At 52.9% G+C, this 18,220-nt stretch overlaps 1 protein-coding gene across 2 annotated transcripts; it reads right to left on the bottom strand.

The window, feature by feature from the left end:
* Window positions 1-4,567: 4,567 nt before the first annotated feature.
* CAVIN1 (caveolae associated protein 1) lies at window positions 4,568-18,111 on the bottom strand. 2 transcript variants are annotated; one of them, XM_081577548.1, is made up of 2 exons: window positions 17,544-18,111; window positions 4,568-7,001 (listed from the first exon to the last, which is right to left on the bottom strand). In XM_081577548.1, exons 1-2 carry the CDS (start codon window positions 18,012-18,014, stop codon window positions 6,300-6,302), a joined length of 1,173 nt encoding a protein of 390 aa, XP_081433674.1. In that variant the 5' UTR covers window positions 18,015-18,111; the 3' UTR covers window positions 4,568-6,299. The 2 variants fall into 2 exon arrangements, with proteins under 2 accessions (XP_081433674.1, XP_081433675.1); XM_081577549.1 differs by lacking the exon at window positions 4,568-7,001 and adding an exon at window positions 9,949-11,673.
* Window positions 18,112-18,220: the final 109 nt, after the last annotated feature.

Genomic DNA, 18,220 nt, shown 5'->3' with positions numbered 1-18,220 from the left:
AACTACTGAGCCCACATGCTGTAACTACTGAAGCCCGCACACCTAGAGCCTGTGCTCCACAGCAAGAGAAGCCACTGCAGTGAAAAGCCTGAGCACCACAGCAAAGAATAGCCCTCGTTTGCTGCAACTAGAGAAAGCCAGCGAGCAGCAGTGAAGACCCATCACAGCCGAAAATAAATAAATAAACAAAATGTAACCACTGGACCACCATGGAAGTCCCTTTCTCCACTCTCAATTCTATGCTGCAAGTGGGTTCTAAAAACGGTCTACGGCCTAGATTTGGTCAAAGGCACAGTTGTTTGAATATGTGACATCTCAGGAACATATCTGAAATTCTGGAAAGATTTGGAAAGAAATTCTGTTAACTGGGGTTGTTGAGCTGTCAAGCCGTAAGCCTGCAGCTATTGATGGTCATCTTTGCCAACACATGCTGCTAAGTCACTTCAGTCGTGTCTGACTCTGTGCGACCCCATAGACGGCAGCCCACCAGGCTCCTCCGTCCCTGGGAGTCTCCAGGCAAGAACACTGGAGTGGGTTGCCATTTCCTTCTACAATGCATGAAAGTGAAAAGTGAAAGTGAAGTCGCTCAGTCACGTCCGACTCTCAGCGACCCCATGGACTGCAGCCCACCAGGCTCCTCTGTCCATGGGATTGTCCAGGCAAGAGTACTGGAGTGGGGTGCCATTGCCTTCTCCTGCCAACACATGGGGAAAATCTAATTGCTAATGAAAAACACAGCAGAGAAGAGGAGATAGGAAGAGAAATTCCTAGTGATGTTACATCAGAACTTGCAACCAGACACTCCTGGACCTACCATTGGCAACTTTTTCGATTACTTTAACTCCCTCGATTTTTATTTTCAGCTTTGGTGGGTTTTTCGGTATGTTTGTTTTGTTTCATTTTGGCTTTTTCTGCTGAAGCCAGTCTGAGGTGAGTTTATGACCCTTGCAATCAAGTCTTAAAATTCGTTCCACAAACATTTATTGACATAGAGTCCTATGGGAACCCTGAGAAGGAAATGATCAGTATAACTGGGGAAGAGGTTGGTTTATGAGGGGAGGTGGAAAGAGGGAGGCCATTCCCGAGAGAGATAAGGCCCACAGGCCTGAAAGTATGTGGGCCATTTTTGACCAGCAGACTCCTAAAGAGCATATTGAAGAGTAGTAAGAACTGAGGCAGGGACCAGACTCTTTAAAAAAAAAAATTGTTTATTTGGCGGTGTTAGGTCTTAGTTGTGGCAGACAGACTCTAGTTGTGGCATGTGAGCCCAGCAGTTGCAGCACATAAGTGCTTAGTTGCTCCGAGGCATGTGGGATCTTAGTTCCCAGACCAGGGATCAAACCCATGTCCCCTGCATTGCAAGGTGGACTCAGCCACAGAACCACCAGGGAAGTCCCATGGGGCCAGACTCTTAAGGTATCTTGTGAGCCATGCTAAAGACTTTAACCCTTTGGTCAAAGGAAGACATTTAAACTGGAAAGTATGTTTTCTTTAAAAAAGAAAATCTGTGTACCTATATCTACATAAGTATAAATGGGGCTTCCCTGGTGGCTCAGAGGTTAAAGCGTCTGCCTGCAATGCAGGAGACCCGGGTTCGATCCCTGGGTCGGGAAGATCCGGTGGAGAAGGAAATGGCAACCCACTCCAGTATTCTTGCCTGGAGAATCCCGTGGAGAGAGGAGCCTGGTAGGCTACAGTCCACTGGGTTGCAAAGAGTCGGACATGACTGAGTGACTTCAAACTGTATAAGTAATATAAATAAGTTTATATCTCTATCTCTACCTGGCAGTAACATGGGGAATAGATTAGAAAGAATCTAAAGGCACTTCAAATACTGCAGGTGAGAGCAAATGAGGTCTGGACAAGTGTAAGACGCTGCAGCTGTCTTCTCTTGCCCCTGAAGAAAGTTACCTCTTGGGATAAGGACTTTGGAAGTACTATTTAGAGACCTGATAACTCAATCTGTAGAGGAACTCCCTTAGATCCCAGGTGTGGACAAAAGATTGCTGCCTGCCATTATCAGTAAGGGCTTCCCTGGTGGCTCAGTGGTAAAGAATCCACCTGCAGTGCAAGTACAGAGACACTGGTTTGATCCCTGGGTGGTGATGGATAGAGAAGCCTGGCATGCTGCAGTCTATGGGGTCGCAGAGTCGGACACGACTGAGCGACTGAAGTAAACTGAACTGGGGAAGGTTCCCTAGAGAATTTTCCTGGAAAATTCCATGGACAGAGAAGCCTAGTGGGCTGTAGTCCATGGGGTCGCAAAAGAGGTGGACACAACCTAGCGACTAAACGAAACAACAATTATCAGTAAACAAAAGATGTTGAATCAAGGTGCCATATTACAGCCACCCTGATAGTGAGTCCTGAGGAAACTCAGGATGGAAATTAAGATTGCCCACCATTCTGCAGTAAACTGCTGGAATCCTCCCCTCCCACCCCCTATGCCCCCTGCCCTACACCTGAGGAGACTCACGATGAGAAAACACAGGACACCAGGCCCAGTTGAGGTGCATATCAGTGGGATGAATTTAATGAGTGCAGACTTTGCACCTTCCCGTCCATAAAAAGGGCTTCTCTGGTGGCTCAGACATAAAGAATCTGCGTGCAACTCCAGAGAGCTGGGTCTGATTCCTGGGTCGGGAAGATCCCCTGGAGAAGGGAAAGACTATCCACTCCAGTATTCTTGCCTGGAGAATTCCATGACAGAGGAGCCTGGCAGGCTACATACAGTCCATGGGGTTGTAAAGAGTAGGACTTGATTGAATGACTAACAATCAACACATAAAGAAGCACTAATTTCATTAACTTGAGATGTCTGGGTTTTTTTTAATTAACAATAATCTTCAATGTTCCAACTACCTGGCCTTTGTTGCAAAACTGCTTAATATCCCGGTTCCTCCCTCTTGCCTCTTCAGAACAGTTTCTCAGTGTTATTTGAGATGCTGTGTCCCAGGCTTGAAGCCCTCATAATGTCTGCCAAAGAAAACATAACTCTCAATTTTTAGGCTGTGCTTTTTTTTTGGTCAACACAGGTAATGTTTGATGGGATCCTTCGAGAGACAATACCTCTAGTTTATTGTCTGATTCTAACCCATGGAAATAGTGCTAATGATGAGTGGGCAAGTTGATGACCCGTTGGTGGAAAAGATGCTTTGTGGGAATGGGACCTTGGAATGTCCAAATCCTATTGGTAGGAAGCTATTTCATGAAAGCCTCCTCCTCCCTTCAGCTGCAAGCAAAGAAGAAAAGGAATAATTTCTGACTTGAGCTGAGCTTCTGGAGTTGTGGCCCCACACTGTGATGTAAAGGAGGAATGTCATGGAACAGGGGCCAGCAGAAAAGTGGCTCTTCAGAGAATTCGGGCTACTTCTAACAAAATGGTGTCCAGAATAGAGCTGGGTAGGGAAGTTACAGCAAAGTAATTTGGCTGGTACTGAAAGTGTGGTGGACCAGTGAGCAGGATGGTTACAGAAGCAAAGAGGAAAGGACCAGGAAACTTATTGCTTTGAGTAAGAAAAGTAAACAATGGCCTGGTATCCCAGGGCCTTTCCTGGTTTCCCTCAAGCTCATTACTCCACAGCTGGGGTCCTGACGTCATTCCCTGCTTCTCACAGCTGCACCTCTGCATCCCACAGGAAGGAGGATCCTGAGCGTGCTTCTACTGGTCTACTGGCCGAGGGGAAGTTTCCTGGCTCCCATGCTCTGAATTTTCATCCTCAGTTTCATTTCTTTTAGAGGAACGCCAACCCTTTCTGGGGGACTTAGAACCCAAGACTGCCATGCTTGCTGCTGGGGTTAGCAGCAGGGGAGTCCAAGGGAAATGGATGGTTCCTGAGGAAGGACTCAGCTTGTTTGGGGTGGTACTAGGAGGCTGGGACACAGCCGCAGAAATTACATTGTCTTTATTTGGACACCCCTCCCCAGGTGATTCTGATACTGGCGGAATTCACATGACAATTTGTTTCCTTTGCTCTAGGAAATCCATAACTGGTGAGCAGGTAGGGCTGGCTGCTCAAGGGGAAGAGAGGGTGTACAATCAAAGAGGTGCCCGTCCCAGGGCTGTAGGGAGAATGAAATATGCTGTGTGGCTATGACTGGCATCTCTAGCACCCACCAGAATCCTTTTTCTATGACGTTCAGGCCTCTGACTTTTCCCCTCCCCTAGGCTGCCTCCCATAGGACGGATTTGGCAGCCTGAATTTGCTGGGGGCAGAGCTCAGGCTGAGTAGAGTAACTGAGTGGGTCTGGAGGGCTAAGGCTCTGAAGGTGGAGAAGCGGTCTAGACACTACAGGATTACCGATATGGTGAAACTGGAGCCAGGGTGCCTGACTTAGAATTCCAGCTCCACCACTTACCACCTATGGAAGGTTAGACAAGTTACTCTGTGTGCATGTCTTCCCGTCTCCAAGTGGGATAATAATAACGCCCCAGTATCACTTCCCATCCAGGCAAATGCTGCACGTTTAAACTAGCAGCGTCTCTCTTTCATTCCCTGGTTCCCTCCTGTTCTCTGGAACTCATCCTGTGTAACTGCCTTCGAAGAATACAATCCAACACAGATCCTTTTAGAAAAGCAGGTTTATTGGTCGGGCTGCTCGCCAGGACACAGCAACACAAGAGGCTCCCCAGAGCCCACAGAAAACTGTATCTGCCCACAACTCAGGCCCCTTCAGCCCATCAGCACCAAGGAACCTCGTCCCGCAATCCCCATCTTCCCTCAGCTGATGTGTCTCTAACCATTTGGAAGAGAGAAGGGAACCAAGGGTGAGGGAGTGGGGGGGCGGGGGGGAAGCAAAGCTTTGTGTGGTATAAAAGGTGTGTCCCCAGACTCCCTCCCGCCATCCCTTAAAACAATTAGCTATAATTTTCTAAAATGCAGAGCAGGGAAGATAAGGCAGAGGAGGTGAGGGGAGGAGGGAGCCTTCAGCTCTCCTCTTTGGGCTGTGATTTGGGGGTGAGGGGGGGTGTCCTTGCTTCTGACAAGTCCCCTTTATGGGGGAAGAACAGGGAGACTGAAGTGTCCTGAGGAGAACCTGATCAGAAGTCAGGCCTTTGAACTGGAAGCAGCACCCCTCTCACCCCAAAGATTCAGGAGAGGAACCCACAAGGCTAAGGAGGTCTTGGCATGTTCTACAGCTTTATGATACTAGCTCTAGGGAAGGATCTTGAGAAGAAACTGCCAGGAGTGAGCCAAGGCTGGGCAGCCCTACACACAGGAATTCCTTACCCTCCTCTCCTCCCCTCCTGCTCTCAACTTGGTGGCCTGGCCTTTAGCCCCTGGTCTCTTTCCCATCAGCCTCCCTCCTAACTATAATACCAGCTCTCTGGAGCCTGGTGCTGCCCCTGGGGGCACCATACCAGTAGAGGTAAGGGGTAAGGCTTACCTCTCTCTTCTTGGATGAGGGATTTCTCACACTGCCCTCCCTACTAGTCCTGAAAAATTGTTCTGCTTTCCTCTGAGAACCCCAACAAAATGGGATCCTTGTCCTGTGTTTCTCCTGCTACTAATGAGCATTCTCTTTTCGCCCATTTCCACCTTCTACTATTTTCTGTTTTCCTTCAGAGCCATAGCAATGTGCTCCTGTGTGCAGATGCATAAACATTAAGTGCCCTCCCTCCCTCCTCCAGCGCTCTGCCTGAATCCAGCCTTCCTTACTGGGAACTTTTGCAGATACAGCCTATGCTAGACCCTCATGTAGGGTCATGGCTTACTCTGCCCTCTCTCCGACACTGCCCTAGATACTCCCCAAAGCTGCTTTTAAATCCTGCCAGTACGGGGTCTTCCGTGTGGGAAAGGGGCCTCTTCAGGATGCACTCTTCCCTTTCATGGTAATTTTGGCTTTGAAGCCGCCAGAGATCAGAATGAGAAAGAAGACCTCAGTGAACAGGAATGACAGCAGCCGGGTAAGAGTGTGTGTGTAGGGGTGGGGGGAGGGGAGAAGGCAGCCTGCCCCAAGCCTTCGCCTAATCACGGAAATGACAGCAATTTCCTCTAGGATTCCCGACTTGGATCCCCAGGACACGAATCACCGCCCTCTGCATTTCCACCCAGCCTACGCCTACACTGGGGCTGTCCATGGTGCAGGCTGCCTCCCCCTCGTCTTAATAGCTGTAAGACTTGGAGGGGGTGCTCGTTGTGGGGAGGTGTTCTCAATTTAGAAACATCTCAGCCCGTTTGGGCACAGAGAGCGAGAGAGAGAATGCGAAAGAGAAAGTTCATAGAGGTAAAGGAATTGGGGCGGGGGCGGGGAAACGCGGGGCGGCGCGGCCTTCGGGGCACAGCCCCGCGCCCGGCTCAGTCGCTGTCGCTCTTGTCCACCAGCACGGCGTCCGACTCCTCCGTGATCTCCAGCAGCGTGTGCACGTCGGGACTGCTCCCGCGCAGCAGGTCTGCCGCCTCGCCGCGCTCCGCGCCGCCCTCCTCCTCCTCGGCGCCCACCTCCACCATCTCCGTGGCCTTCAGCACCTCCACCTGGCCCTCGCGGATCTTCTTGACGTGGAACGTGAAGGGCGGCACCTTGTAGACCGCGGTCTTAGAGCGCGCGTAGACCACGTGGTCTGGCGTGAAGGACTTACGCAGCTTGTCTCGCGACGTCTTGAGCTTCTCGCGGCGCTCCGCGGGGACCAGGCGCGTGCCCAGCTTGTTCATGCGCTTCTCCAGGGTGTGCCGCGTCTTCTCCAGGTTCTCCTTTGTCTTGAGGCGGGTCCGCTCCAGGTTTTCGCGCGTGCGCACTTTGGTCTTCTCCATCTTCTCCTTGGAGAAGGCCTTCTTGAAGTCGTCCACGCGCCGCAGGCCGCTGCGCTTGATGCGCTCGGCGCGCGACTCCTCGATGACCTCCTCCACCTCCACCGCCTCGTCCGACGACAGCTCGAGCGCCGCAGCGTCCTCCTCCGGCCGCTCGCCCTCGGCCAGCTCGTCGCCCTCCTTCTCCGGCAGCGTCTCCGACTCTTTCAGCGACTTGCCTATGCTCACTTTGGCCGGCAGTTTCACTTCATCCTAAAGGGAGATCAGAGGGAACAGATGAGGGCGGAGGCAGAGCGGGAGAGTTGGGCGGGGACTTGGGGGACGCTGGGCGAACCCGGGGCCGGGCAGTGGCACCTGTGATACTGGCGAGTGCGTGGTACCTGTGAAATCGGCCTGGACTTCTGCGCTGGTATCCCCAGCGCCTGGCACCGAGCTGAACACTTCGTGAGCACTCAAATATGTGTTGAATGAATAGTAAGTAGACCTGGAGGAGGGCAAGGCAACCCACTCCAATATTTTAGCCGGGAGACTCGCCATGAACCGAGGAGCCTGGCGGGCTACAGTCCCTGGGGTCGCAAAGAGTCGGACACGACTGAGCGACTAAGCACACATACAGAGCGAAGAGGGAACCGAGCTTCGGATCAGAGTCTGGCCTCTGTTTTCGCACTTCGGTCAAGTATCTCTGCGGCTCTCCAACCTGCTCCTCGAGCCTTGCAACCACCCATGTTAAACCACTTCTTACCCTTTGCGTCCCAGAGATGACAATCGAACTTTGGAAATGGGCAGAGCGCCCTCTGGTGTACAGAGCCCCACACTGCCCGAGCCAGGCCCAAAAGCAAAGGCTTTGGGCAGTTTGTTTAGGTTGAGGGGTGAGCTCACAGCCGATCTCAGGCGACCCCGAAGTAGGGTAACTTGAAGGCAGGTTTACTTTCAAGGGAGCGCGTTTCCCAGACTTCGTATCGTTTCAGAAGAACCAGTATTAGGGAAGGGGAGTTAATGACCTCCCCCCTCTCCCCATATTGTTTGGCTCCACCAATGGTCATTCTCTACCCTTATGTAGAAATTGAGGAAAGAGGAAGAAGCTGGCTGGGAGCCGAGAACATGTTTTCTTCCCAACCTGGAGGTTTCTTCTGGTTCTGATGTCCCTGCCTTGGAATGGAAAGGAGGGATTGTTTTTCTATTCTTGCTTCACCACCACCCCCCGCTCCCCACCCCAAACAGGAGCTCAAGAGCCAGGAGTAGGATGGCGAGACCCTAGATCTCAGAGCCAGTTTTTCTCCTGGGAAGACCCAGCACCAGCACTGTTTCCCATTCTGGGAAGATTTTCCAAGATCCTAACTCTGGACCTACATTTCAGAATCTCAGGATCACCTCTCACCAGAAGGTGGGGGAGATTGAGCCCAGAAAGGAAAAGAGGACATAACCCAGAATGGCTTTGTTTTTGGCTCCAAAGACAATACCCAAAAGTCTCTTTGACCCCGACTCTCTTCTTTAGGGGCATTGTAGAAAGGAATGATAGGGAATAGGTTTTCTGAAGATCATTTTGCAGAATTGTAAGAAAACCCCATCTGAGAAAAATGAGGCAACATAAGCTGACCCCTCCTATAAACACACACAAACACGTACACATAAGTGTTGGCTGCTTGGTATCTCTGCACCACCTGCTATAGAAATTCCTTCCCCAGCCCCCAACCTCTTTCCTCTTCCCTCCCATCTACATCCCCACAGAGTTTCCTGGTTTACATTGAAAACTAGGAACACCTCCTCCCAACTTCCTTCCCTCCCTGTCAATATCATTAGCAGGGACAAAGAGGGAATGCTGGCTTCACCTCTTCTCCCAAACTGGGCACCAGCTCTGCTGGGCACCAAGCCATCTCAGGCTCTTGTTACTCAACTACACCTCCCAGCAGGCAAGGTGACCTGGGCTCAGGGCATGCTGGGACTTGTAGTCTTCACCTGCCACAGCTGGCTGGGTACTGTCGTGGGCATTCTGCAACATTCTGTCCATCCCTCTGCTTCTTATCACTCGAAGAGGCATTGAAGGGGTATTTTCCTCACTCTGAATGTGGGAGGATCCCAGCCAGTCTTAGCAGTCCCTCTGATTCCCAGTTGTACACTTTGGGTCTCCTTTTGCAATCACTTCTTCCCACCTGCTACCAGAGTCCTCTCTTGCACAACATTTTAGGACTGTCTATCATCTAAACTCCCTGTTACTTCTTAATTCATCTCCACCCAGAATTTACTGGCAGCCCTAGCATCAAAAAATGTCAGCTCTGATTTCTCCTTCATAGCCTCCTAGTCTAAAAATCCACCCACACCACCAAAGTTAGGAGGAGAACGCCTCCTTTCACTAAAGCTCAGGCAATGTGGATGAATTGAGGGAAGGATTAAGCATGATGGGTGGGGAAGAGCCAGGAAACAGTCCCTGCTGCTGGAAAACAGATCCACATTGTCTGTGTGCCCCACCCCGGCATCCCTGATTCTCCCCTCTGCTCTGTCCAACCCCTAAAGCCTGAGCTGGCTGCTTTTCCTGGCCTCTGGCTTCTTAGATAAAGCTTGAACTGTGAACAAGGCTGGAGAGAGAGTTCCAGACTTCTTGTAGCCAATCCCATCTTCCTAGTGCCTGATGAGAGGTCTCAAATACAACATCAGGGAGCAATCCCAGTGAGGGGAGGATTTGGAGTCATCTCTGCCAGACTAGAATGGTGTGTGTGTGTGTGTGTGTATATATATATATCCCTTCATTGTGAGGCTTCCTCTAGAGCTATGGCTTACACCAGAGGAACTGCTTTCTTGGTGGAAGGTCAGGGGATAGGGGAAGAAACCATTTGACCTAAGTCCAAGATAATATCCAGTGAATTGGCCCTGGAGAGGGTATACCACTATGACTTTAGCTTTTTCCCTCCATTATTGGATTTTGTCTTTTCTCCCTGTTTCCAGGCCAGGTTTCCCCTATGACTCACAGCTTTGGAGTGCTGTCTTGGGCCCACCCAGTTGGCCTGTTGCTACAACAACCAGCAACAGAATCCCAAAGCACATCCCCCAATCCTGGGCACAGAGACCGGGCACCCCTGTCCCACCCCTACTTCCCTGGCAGAGCTCCTAAGTCATAGGAGGGGCCTCAGGGTGGCAAGAAGGGAGAGCTCTGCTTGTTCTGTTTCTATGTTTTTATTAAACAAAACCACCAGTCCCAACAGGCTTGGTTTCCAGAGTTAGCTTTAATGACCAGGTCTGAACAAAAGCATGCACAGCTTCCATTGTCTCCCCATCCCCCACCCCCCACCAAGCACACACAACTCCCCAACCCAGGAAAGCACCAGTCTGGGATGAATTTAGAGGAGCCATAAGACAGCTCCCAGCCCCTTCCTCTCCTCTCCCCAAACTCACTATATAAACTTAAGCTCCTCTGCCTTAGGAAGATTTTTATATGATTTAATTGAGCACCTACTGCGTGCCTGGTCCTTGGCCAGGCACTTCACATTTGTCAGGGAGAAGGGACATGTATGATACGGCTCTGGGTAGGGCCTTTCTTGACTTAGAGCTAGCCAGTTCTGTTCCCAACCGCTGCCTGGAATGACCAGAGAAGATACTGAAGAGGTCATTCGGAGACCCGGGATCTGCTCAGAGAGTGTGTCAGAGGAGGGTGCAGACTAGGGGAGAGGTGAGAGATAGGGAAGTCTTAACAACTCAGAACCTCTACTTTAGGTTGTCAGGACAAGGGGGGTGAGAAACACTGAAGGCAGAAGGGACCTTCTTTTCTGCTCTAGCATGACACTCTAGCATGTGGGAGGATGTTGCCCCAAAGTGGGTGGAAATTGGTTCTTGGGTGGGGTGTTGGGGGAGTCCGGGTATATATAGTATATCTATAGTGTTAAAATTCATGGGGAAGAGGACAATTAGGAAGAAAAATGTCTAAAAGGACTCCTTAGGAAAATGATCGTGAAAAAAAAATGGAGAAACACTGTGCCATAGGTAGGCCAGATCCAGCAGAAGTGTACCCCCTCCTGGCCTCTCTGAGTTGGCAGCTTTTGGGTGCCCTGGCCAACGCAGGATCTGGCAAACATAAGGGATCTCTTTGCAAAACATTTTCTGGGAAAAAAAAAAACAACTGGAAAAAATAAGTGTAAATGTTTTTCCCAGTGGCAGGGAGGGGCATGGAGAAGGCACAGAACAGACCCCTGGCCTGGGCCTCATGAGGGCCCTCTGTAAAACTGGCCCTCGAGCCAAACTGGCCTGTCCCTGAGGAGGAGGTGGAAGGGGGAGGGAAGGTCAATCAGAAGCCTGGGCAGGGTTCACGATGGAGGGGACACATGTATACCTATGGCCGATTCGTGTTGAGGTATGGCAAAAACATCACAATATTGTAAAGTAATTGTCCTCCAATTAAATAAATTAAGAAAAAAACAGAAGCATGGAAGTTGCAGGCACTCTCATGCAGGCAGCAGTGGATGCAACTCAGGTATGGTGTCTGGAGCATCTACTATTAAGATGGAAGCCAAGAAGTAGAGGAGCGCCCTTTCCCATGACCTCCCACCCGACTGCCTGAACATTCCATAATGCGAGTGTTTGCACAGTACCCATCACCCACTCACAAGAGACAGTGGCTTAGAAGAGACTGGCCGTTCCAGACTGGCCACTGCTAAGCAGTGAGCTGGTGGTGGACTGGATTCATGACATGCCATGCCCACGGCCCCATGTCAGCCAGGAGACCCTAAGCGCCCCCACCGGCTGTCGGCTCCTCAGGGGTGGGCAGAGGCCCAGTGGGCTCTGGGTAATAGGGCAGGGTCCTAGGCTTCTGGTCAAAGGGTGGGAGGTCAGGCACTGTCTCAGGCTTCAGGTCAAAAGGCTCAGTCTCAGGCAGAAGATCAAAAGGCACGATCTTGGGTGTGGCCCGGTCTGAGGGTGCATTCAGCTTCTTCTTGGGCTAAGATGAGGAAAAGGGGTTTAAGTGGGGCTTGGGGTGGGTGCGGACGGGTGTGGGAGGAAGAGACCTTGGTTGGCATGCAGAACTGGGACTGGTGAGTAGAGGGGAGGGGAGCACACAAATATTAGGGTGGAAAGACACCACACTTTCAAGGCTTCATCAAGAGGGCCTTGGAGTGGAAACAGGGGGGACAAACCCAGGCCCATGAATTAATAAGCACAATTTAATCAGAACCCCGTCCCATCCTCCCTCTAGAATCTTCCCCAGTCCCATCCTTGGTCTCCTGCCTTCTACCCCGACCCAGCTGTGGTCATGGAATGATGCTATGAGGGGTTGGAGTGGTGGAGGAAAGAGGCTGCTGGGGGCGGGGAAGGAGTTTTCTAAGAGGCCTCTTGTTAGACTCCATCTGAGGAGTCTCCAAGGAGGAAAAGAGAAGGCAAACAACTTCACTGTCTTGAGTCAGAGGCAGCTGATTCCAGTTATTCCCCCGGGCAGGGTGGGCACCAGTGCCACCCCGGATAAGGAGAGGGCGAGGCATGGGAAGAGGGACGTCCTGGCTATTTCCCTTTGGCCTAACCCCCACCTCCCGCCTCCCCTCTACCCATCCCCCCTACCCACTCATGGGCTATCAGACACCCAGATGCACAGAGAAATCAGGATAAAAAACCAGGCTAATTTTGAGCATTCCCTAGTGGTCCAGTGGTTAGGGCTTCTCGCTTCCACTGAAGGGGGCACAGGTTCGATCCCTAGTTAGGGAATTAAGATCCCGCATGCCGTGTGGCAAGGCCAAAAAAAAAAAACAAGCCGTTTTAATGACCCATGAGCCTAGGTCCTGAGGCACCCAGCAGCAGCTCCCAACTCTCCCTCCTGAGGGGCTGAGCTGCCACTCTTGCCCTGGAGTCATGAGAAGTCAGGGGAGAGGGACATTTGTGGGCACTGCCAGACTCCAGCGACAACAGTGTTAAGGTATGGAGCCACAAAACCCAACACAGCAAGTGCCCACCTTCCCTGTAGGATACAGGGAGAAGAGGAGAGTGGCAGGGAGGCTGAGGATAAAGGAGCCAATGTGGTCCCTGCTGGCCAGAGAGCTCCACTCCGTCCACCCTGCACCCCTCCCCTCCACGGCCATTGGGCCTGGTGACCACACATTGCTTCTGCTTCAGCACCACGAGGCTGAGCAGCTAATAGCCACCCACCTTAGCCTCTCAGCTAACACTGCACACACACACCCTCACACACACACACACACATTCCTTCACACACACTCTCACACACACACCTTCACACACACCCTCACACGCACACCTTCACACATACACATCCTCACAAACACATGTGACCTCACACACACACACACACACACAAATCTGTCCCAGTGCCAGAACTGTGCAGCTATCTCCCTCAGAGAATGAAGAAGCCAGAACTATCCTTGCTTAGGGCTAGCCTTGCCCGACCCCGATTTCTGCTGCATAGCCCAGGGAAAGAAGGAGGAAGCAAGAGGCAGAGAGTATAGCAGAAGAAGGCGGTATACCTGGGCCCTTGCCTCAGCTTTGACCCCCAAGTGCTTGAGTGGCAATAGGCAAGTGACTTCCCCTCTTGGGACCTCAGCTTCCTCCACTACAAAATGAAACAGCTGAAGCTGACTATCTCCAAAGCATCTTCCAGCTCAAAAAGTCTATAGTGACAGAAGGATGAACTATTCACAATGGTAGTTCAAAATAATGGAACAAACCACCACTCATCTTTGTGATCGTTTGCCTAGCAATAATAGTCCCTCTCCCTATCAATTGCCCATCTCTTCCTTTTCTGATTTTGACCTTTATAATAGTCAGACTACACTTTAAAAAAATCAGAGGGAGGAGTATGATTTCCTTTGGTCTTAGGAATACCTATAAGAATATGCTCCCTGTTTTGGATCCAGTGGTAGATTTTTGGATTCTCTGATGGTTCACACAGTAAAGAATCTGCCCACAATGCGGGAGACTCAGGTTCGATCCCTGGGTCGGGATGATCCCCTGGAGAAGGAAATGGCAACCAACTCCAGTATTCTTGCCTGGAGAATTCAGTGGACAGAGGAGCCTGGCGGGCTACAGACCATGGGGTTGCAAAGAGTCAGACACAACTGAGCAACTAACACTTGTATCCAGTGACCATGAAAAACAACCCAAACTTAGCTTTTTGGAGGAAGCATATGGTAAACACTCTCCACTAAGCCACTAGGGGGTGAGAGAGACCAGAGCCCCAGATTGGGATGATTTTTTTGGACAAAAGTGTGGGGTTCTGGAACCAGGTAGCCCCGATTTGCTTTGAGTCCAGGGAGGAGCTATAGTCTGGGTTAGGATTTGCAGAGGAAAAGCCAGGAGGCCCTCACGCCAGCCCTGGTGTCCACCCCTTTAATGCCCATGCGCCACCTAAGCCCTTAAACGCGTCCTGATCCTGCCCTCAAGCCCTTGGAGCAAGTGTGATGGGTCCAAATGTAGGTCACTAACTGCTTCATCAAAACTCCTTTAGAACATGTTTATTTCCATTTTAGCCTCCCTTTCTGGATTCTAAAAGAACTCTAATAACATCCAAATTAGGATTGGATATTAGGATTAGGAGAATTGGCTTGGGAGAATTGGCTCCTTAATGAGAACTGTTGCTGCTGCTGTTTGGTCACTGAGCTGTGTCCAGCTGTTTGCGATCCTATGGTTTATTGCCCACCAGGCTCCTCTGTCCATGAAAATTTCCAGGCAAGAGTACTAGCTAGCTAGTGAAGTCACTCAGTCATGTCTGAGTCTTTGTGACCCCATGGACTATAGCCTGCCAGGCTCCCCCGTCCATGAGATTTTCCAAGCAAGAATACTGGAGTGGGTTGACATTTCTTTCCTGACCCAGGGATCGAACTGGAGCCTCCTGCTTGGCAGGAGGCTTGTTTACTGCTGAGCCATCTGGGAAGCCCTCCTTACTGAACACAGCCGCTGCTATTTGCATGGGGCTGTAGTTGGCCTGGTCTTCCTAGCAGTTCTTGGTCCACTGACCCCTCAGCTACTAGTAGGATTCACTTCTCTCCCTCACTGGCTGTTGCCTAGTGGGGTGTTGCCTGATAGGATGGGACGCCAAACTGCTGTTTTTGTTTGGTAGACAAGGAGGGAAATGCCAAAGAAGGACAATAATGACTCAGAAGTGAGTTCAAGGTGAGGGCTTTGATATCCTGTGATGGGAGGGGCTGAATTCATGTGTGTGTGTGTGTGTGTGAAGGGGAGGGATGTCAAATCCAAACTTAACCTGTGAAATCATTATGCCTAGCAGTTCCCTGAATTTGGGTGGGACCACACAAGGGATTCCCTCTGTTATCCCCCAGGAAAAAGGTGTGGGAAACCAAATGGCCTGATCCCACAGCTGGGCCTTCCCACCCCTTCACGCTCCCTCCACATCCCCCTTTTGCCACATCATCACCTCCTGTCCTGCCTCTGCAGTGGGGAACACCACATCTCCTCCCCAACTGGAAAACTCACATCATCCCAGGTCGGCCTTTTCCCAGATCTCTCTGCCTGGCCACCCAAACATCCTACCTCCTCAGCCCAATTTTATCATAAACGTTGCTGCCCCCAAGCTTCCCTATTAGGTCTGCCAAGGCACAAGGCTATTTTTACCTCATTCTCTTTCCAGGCCTGCAGGCCTCAGGGAGGAGCAGCCTCTGCTTTCCTCCAACAGCTGAGTACCCCACCCCCTCACCCCCACCTGGAACATCTGCTCTGCAACTCAGGGAAGTTCCGCTGCCTTGGGCCCCACCCCTGTTGCTGGAATTTTTTTTCCCCAGAGCTTCACTGTGGGTTGGGACCACTTTAGGTCTTAGTTATTTCCCCTGTGGTTTGGGTGCTCAGGGTGTCCACTTGAGTCATTCCTTCTACCCCAACCCTCTGTCTCCCACTGGCCTTGATGCAATCAAAGCCACCCTGTGATTAGACCCCCTCCCCACCCTGGATACACAATACACAGACACAATCTGTGCCAACTGCCTAGAGGCAGTAACAGACATGCCACTGGCCTCTGCACAGAAGTCTCTCAGAATCTCCATCTTTGACATAAGGAGGTTTACCTCCAGGCTGAGAACTTTCCCAGGTCCTGTGGTCTGGGACATTTTGAATGAGAAGGGTCACCCATCCAAGCCCTTCGTGGCTCCCCTCTCCCACACCAGGCTCTGGAGAGAAGATAGAGGGGGCCCGCTGTCTCAGAGCCCTGCCCTCTTCTCCTGCTTTTGATGCACCCCAGCGCTAGGCAATGATTCTCTTAAAAAATTTCACCCCCCTACCTCACCCCATTCTGCTTCCTGGCAGTTAAATTAAGTAGAAACAATTCTGGGCAAATGTTTTCTATCAGTTAGTGCTATATTGGGCGGGGGGAAGTAAACTGTTTAAAGATCAAGTATCTCTTGGGAGGAGTTCCTGGGGGGAGGAGAAAGGGGGGGGCAACCTTGCAGCCTCTGTCCCACCACCTTCTTCTCAGATGACTGCCAGCTCACTTATATCTGCTGCCCCCGAACTTGCTTGTTTCAATCTGCATTTCTCTTAGCTCCACCACACTGATCAAACCAAGGACCTGGCTGCATCCCTGATGGTCAGTCAGAACACAGCTAAGGAGGGCCTCTGAGCTGTCAGTGAAACCACAACTCCCAGACAGAGGCCCTCTCCCTGGGGGGATGTGGGAAATCGGGCCTTCTTTTTTTCCCATTCCCTTCAGTGAGGGGAGGGGAGCGAGGGGACATAGACTAACCCCTCGGCCCCCATGATCTCACCTCCTTGGGGTGGGAACATCAACCAGGCCCGAGGGAAGCAGAAACACGAGGCTGGGCACGTTCCCACCCCACCCAAGATCACCGAGCCCTCGGCTCAGACCCGCCCCAAATGGAATTTGGGCGGTAGAGTGGAGAAGAGCAGCGATCCTGAGATGCCCCGGTTTACTTGGGGTTAGGATACAAAAACTCCCATTTTTTTCCAGGCGGGAAGAACCGGGAGAGGTGCAAAGGAAGCAACAAGCTGACTGGGCGGAGCCTGGGGCGCGCCAGCCTCCGGCTGCTTGTCCTCGGGCTCCTCGGCCGCCCCCGCAGGCATGCGGGGTGATTCACCGCGCCCAGACCGCAGGGCCAAGGTGGGGGGTGCTGTCCCCTCCCCTCCACCAGCCCCTTCAGGACTCCTCACGCCGCGGGCCACCACCCTCGCGCGGCTGCTTCCAACAGGCCGAGGGGTAGGGGCGCGCCGCGAGATAGGGTGTCCCCAAAGGCCGAAAGTGCGGGGAGGCGGGAGAGGATCGCAGCGAGGGGCGGCGTGGGCGTCCGAGGCCGATGCGGGGTCCGTGGGGGCGTGCTGGCAGCCGCGTCCCTCGCCTGGCGCAGCCCCCGCGATGCGTGCCTGAGCCCTGAATCACCCGCTATATCGGGCGGGCAGCGCCGGAGGCCCCAAACCCGGGCCGCGCCGCCCGTGTCCGCTTACAGCGGGCCCCAGTGGTCGCCAGGCACCCCGGCTCTCCCCAAAACTTCCTCTAAGTAGGAAGACTTTTGACAAGCCAGGTCGGGAGCGATCTGCGGGGCACAGTGTCCCTGAGTCAAGCCCCCTAACTCGGTTCCGCTACGCGTTGGACCCCGGAGGTAGCGGCTGGGTGAGGAGCCGCGGTGTGTACCGCGCGCCCCTCTTGAGCGCTCCAGGAGCCCGCCGCCCGCCTGCCCACCCACCCGACCCTACCCCACCGCAGCAGCGCTCGTGGAAGGAGGGTGGATGATCCCCCAAGCTGGGTCAGGCTGCCGCAAGAGCCGCGCCGCGGGAAGGTCCTCCCACCTTGAGCCCAGGGCGGGGGACGCCGGGCCTCTGGGCGCGGTCCGCCCGCCAGCTCACCTGGTAGATCATGACTTTAAAGTTGCGGCGCCGCAGCAGCTCGGCCTCGTTGACCTCCAGCTTCTTGATCTGGCCGGCCTGGCGCTCCAGGCTGCCGCGCACGGTCTTCACGTTGACGCTGACCTTGCGCACCTTCTCCAGCAGCTTGCTCACGGTGTTGCTCGTGGTGGCGTGCGCCTTGCCCAGCTTGCTCAGCTCGCCCTGGATGCTCTGCACGGCGCCCTCCATCTCCGCCTGCCGCTCCTCCAGCTGGGCTTGGGTCAGTTGGATCTGGTCGACGGCGCCGATGATTTTGTCCAGAAGGCTCAGTACCAGCACGCCGTTCACCTGGTCCGATTTGATCAGCTCCTCAGAGCCGGCCCCCGACGGCTCCTCGGCCGCCGGAGCCCCCATGGTGGAGGACCCCTGGTCCCCGGCGTCGGGGTACCCGGAAAGCGGCTGCTCGATGATGTGGAGCTGGGTGTCCTCCATGGCTGCCCGGAGCCGTGCGGGGCCGGCCGGGTGGAGCTGAAGCGGGAGCGGGAGACCCGGAGAAGAGGAAGAGCGAGAGAGAGCGCGGAGGAAACTCGAGCCACGTCCGTGCGCACCGGGATGGTGGCCAGAACTGTGGGGCGGGGGATCGGTGAGTTCCCCGAATCCCAGGCCAAACCCCGGAGTCTCGTCGCCCATTGGCTGGC

This window comes from Giraffa tippelskirchi, chromosome 3, assembly GCF_054371585.1.
Source record: "Giraffa tippelskirchi isolate mGirTip1 chromosome 3, T2T-mGirTip1v1.2.pri, whole genome shotgun sequence".
Taxonomy (NCBI): domain Eukaryota; kingdom Metazoa; phylum Chordata; class Mammalia; order Artiodactyla; family Giraffidae; genus Giraffa; species Giraffa tippelskirchi.
The sequence above is the reverse complement of the archived record's forward strand: the minus strand, read 5'-3'. Positions and strand labels throughout refer to the sequence as shown.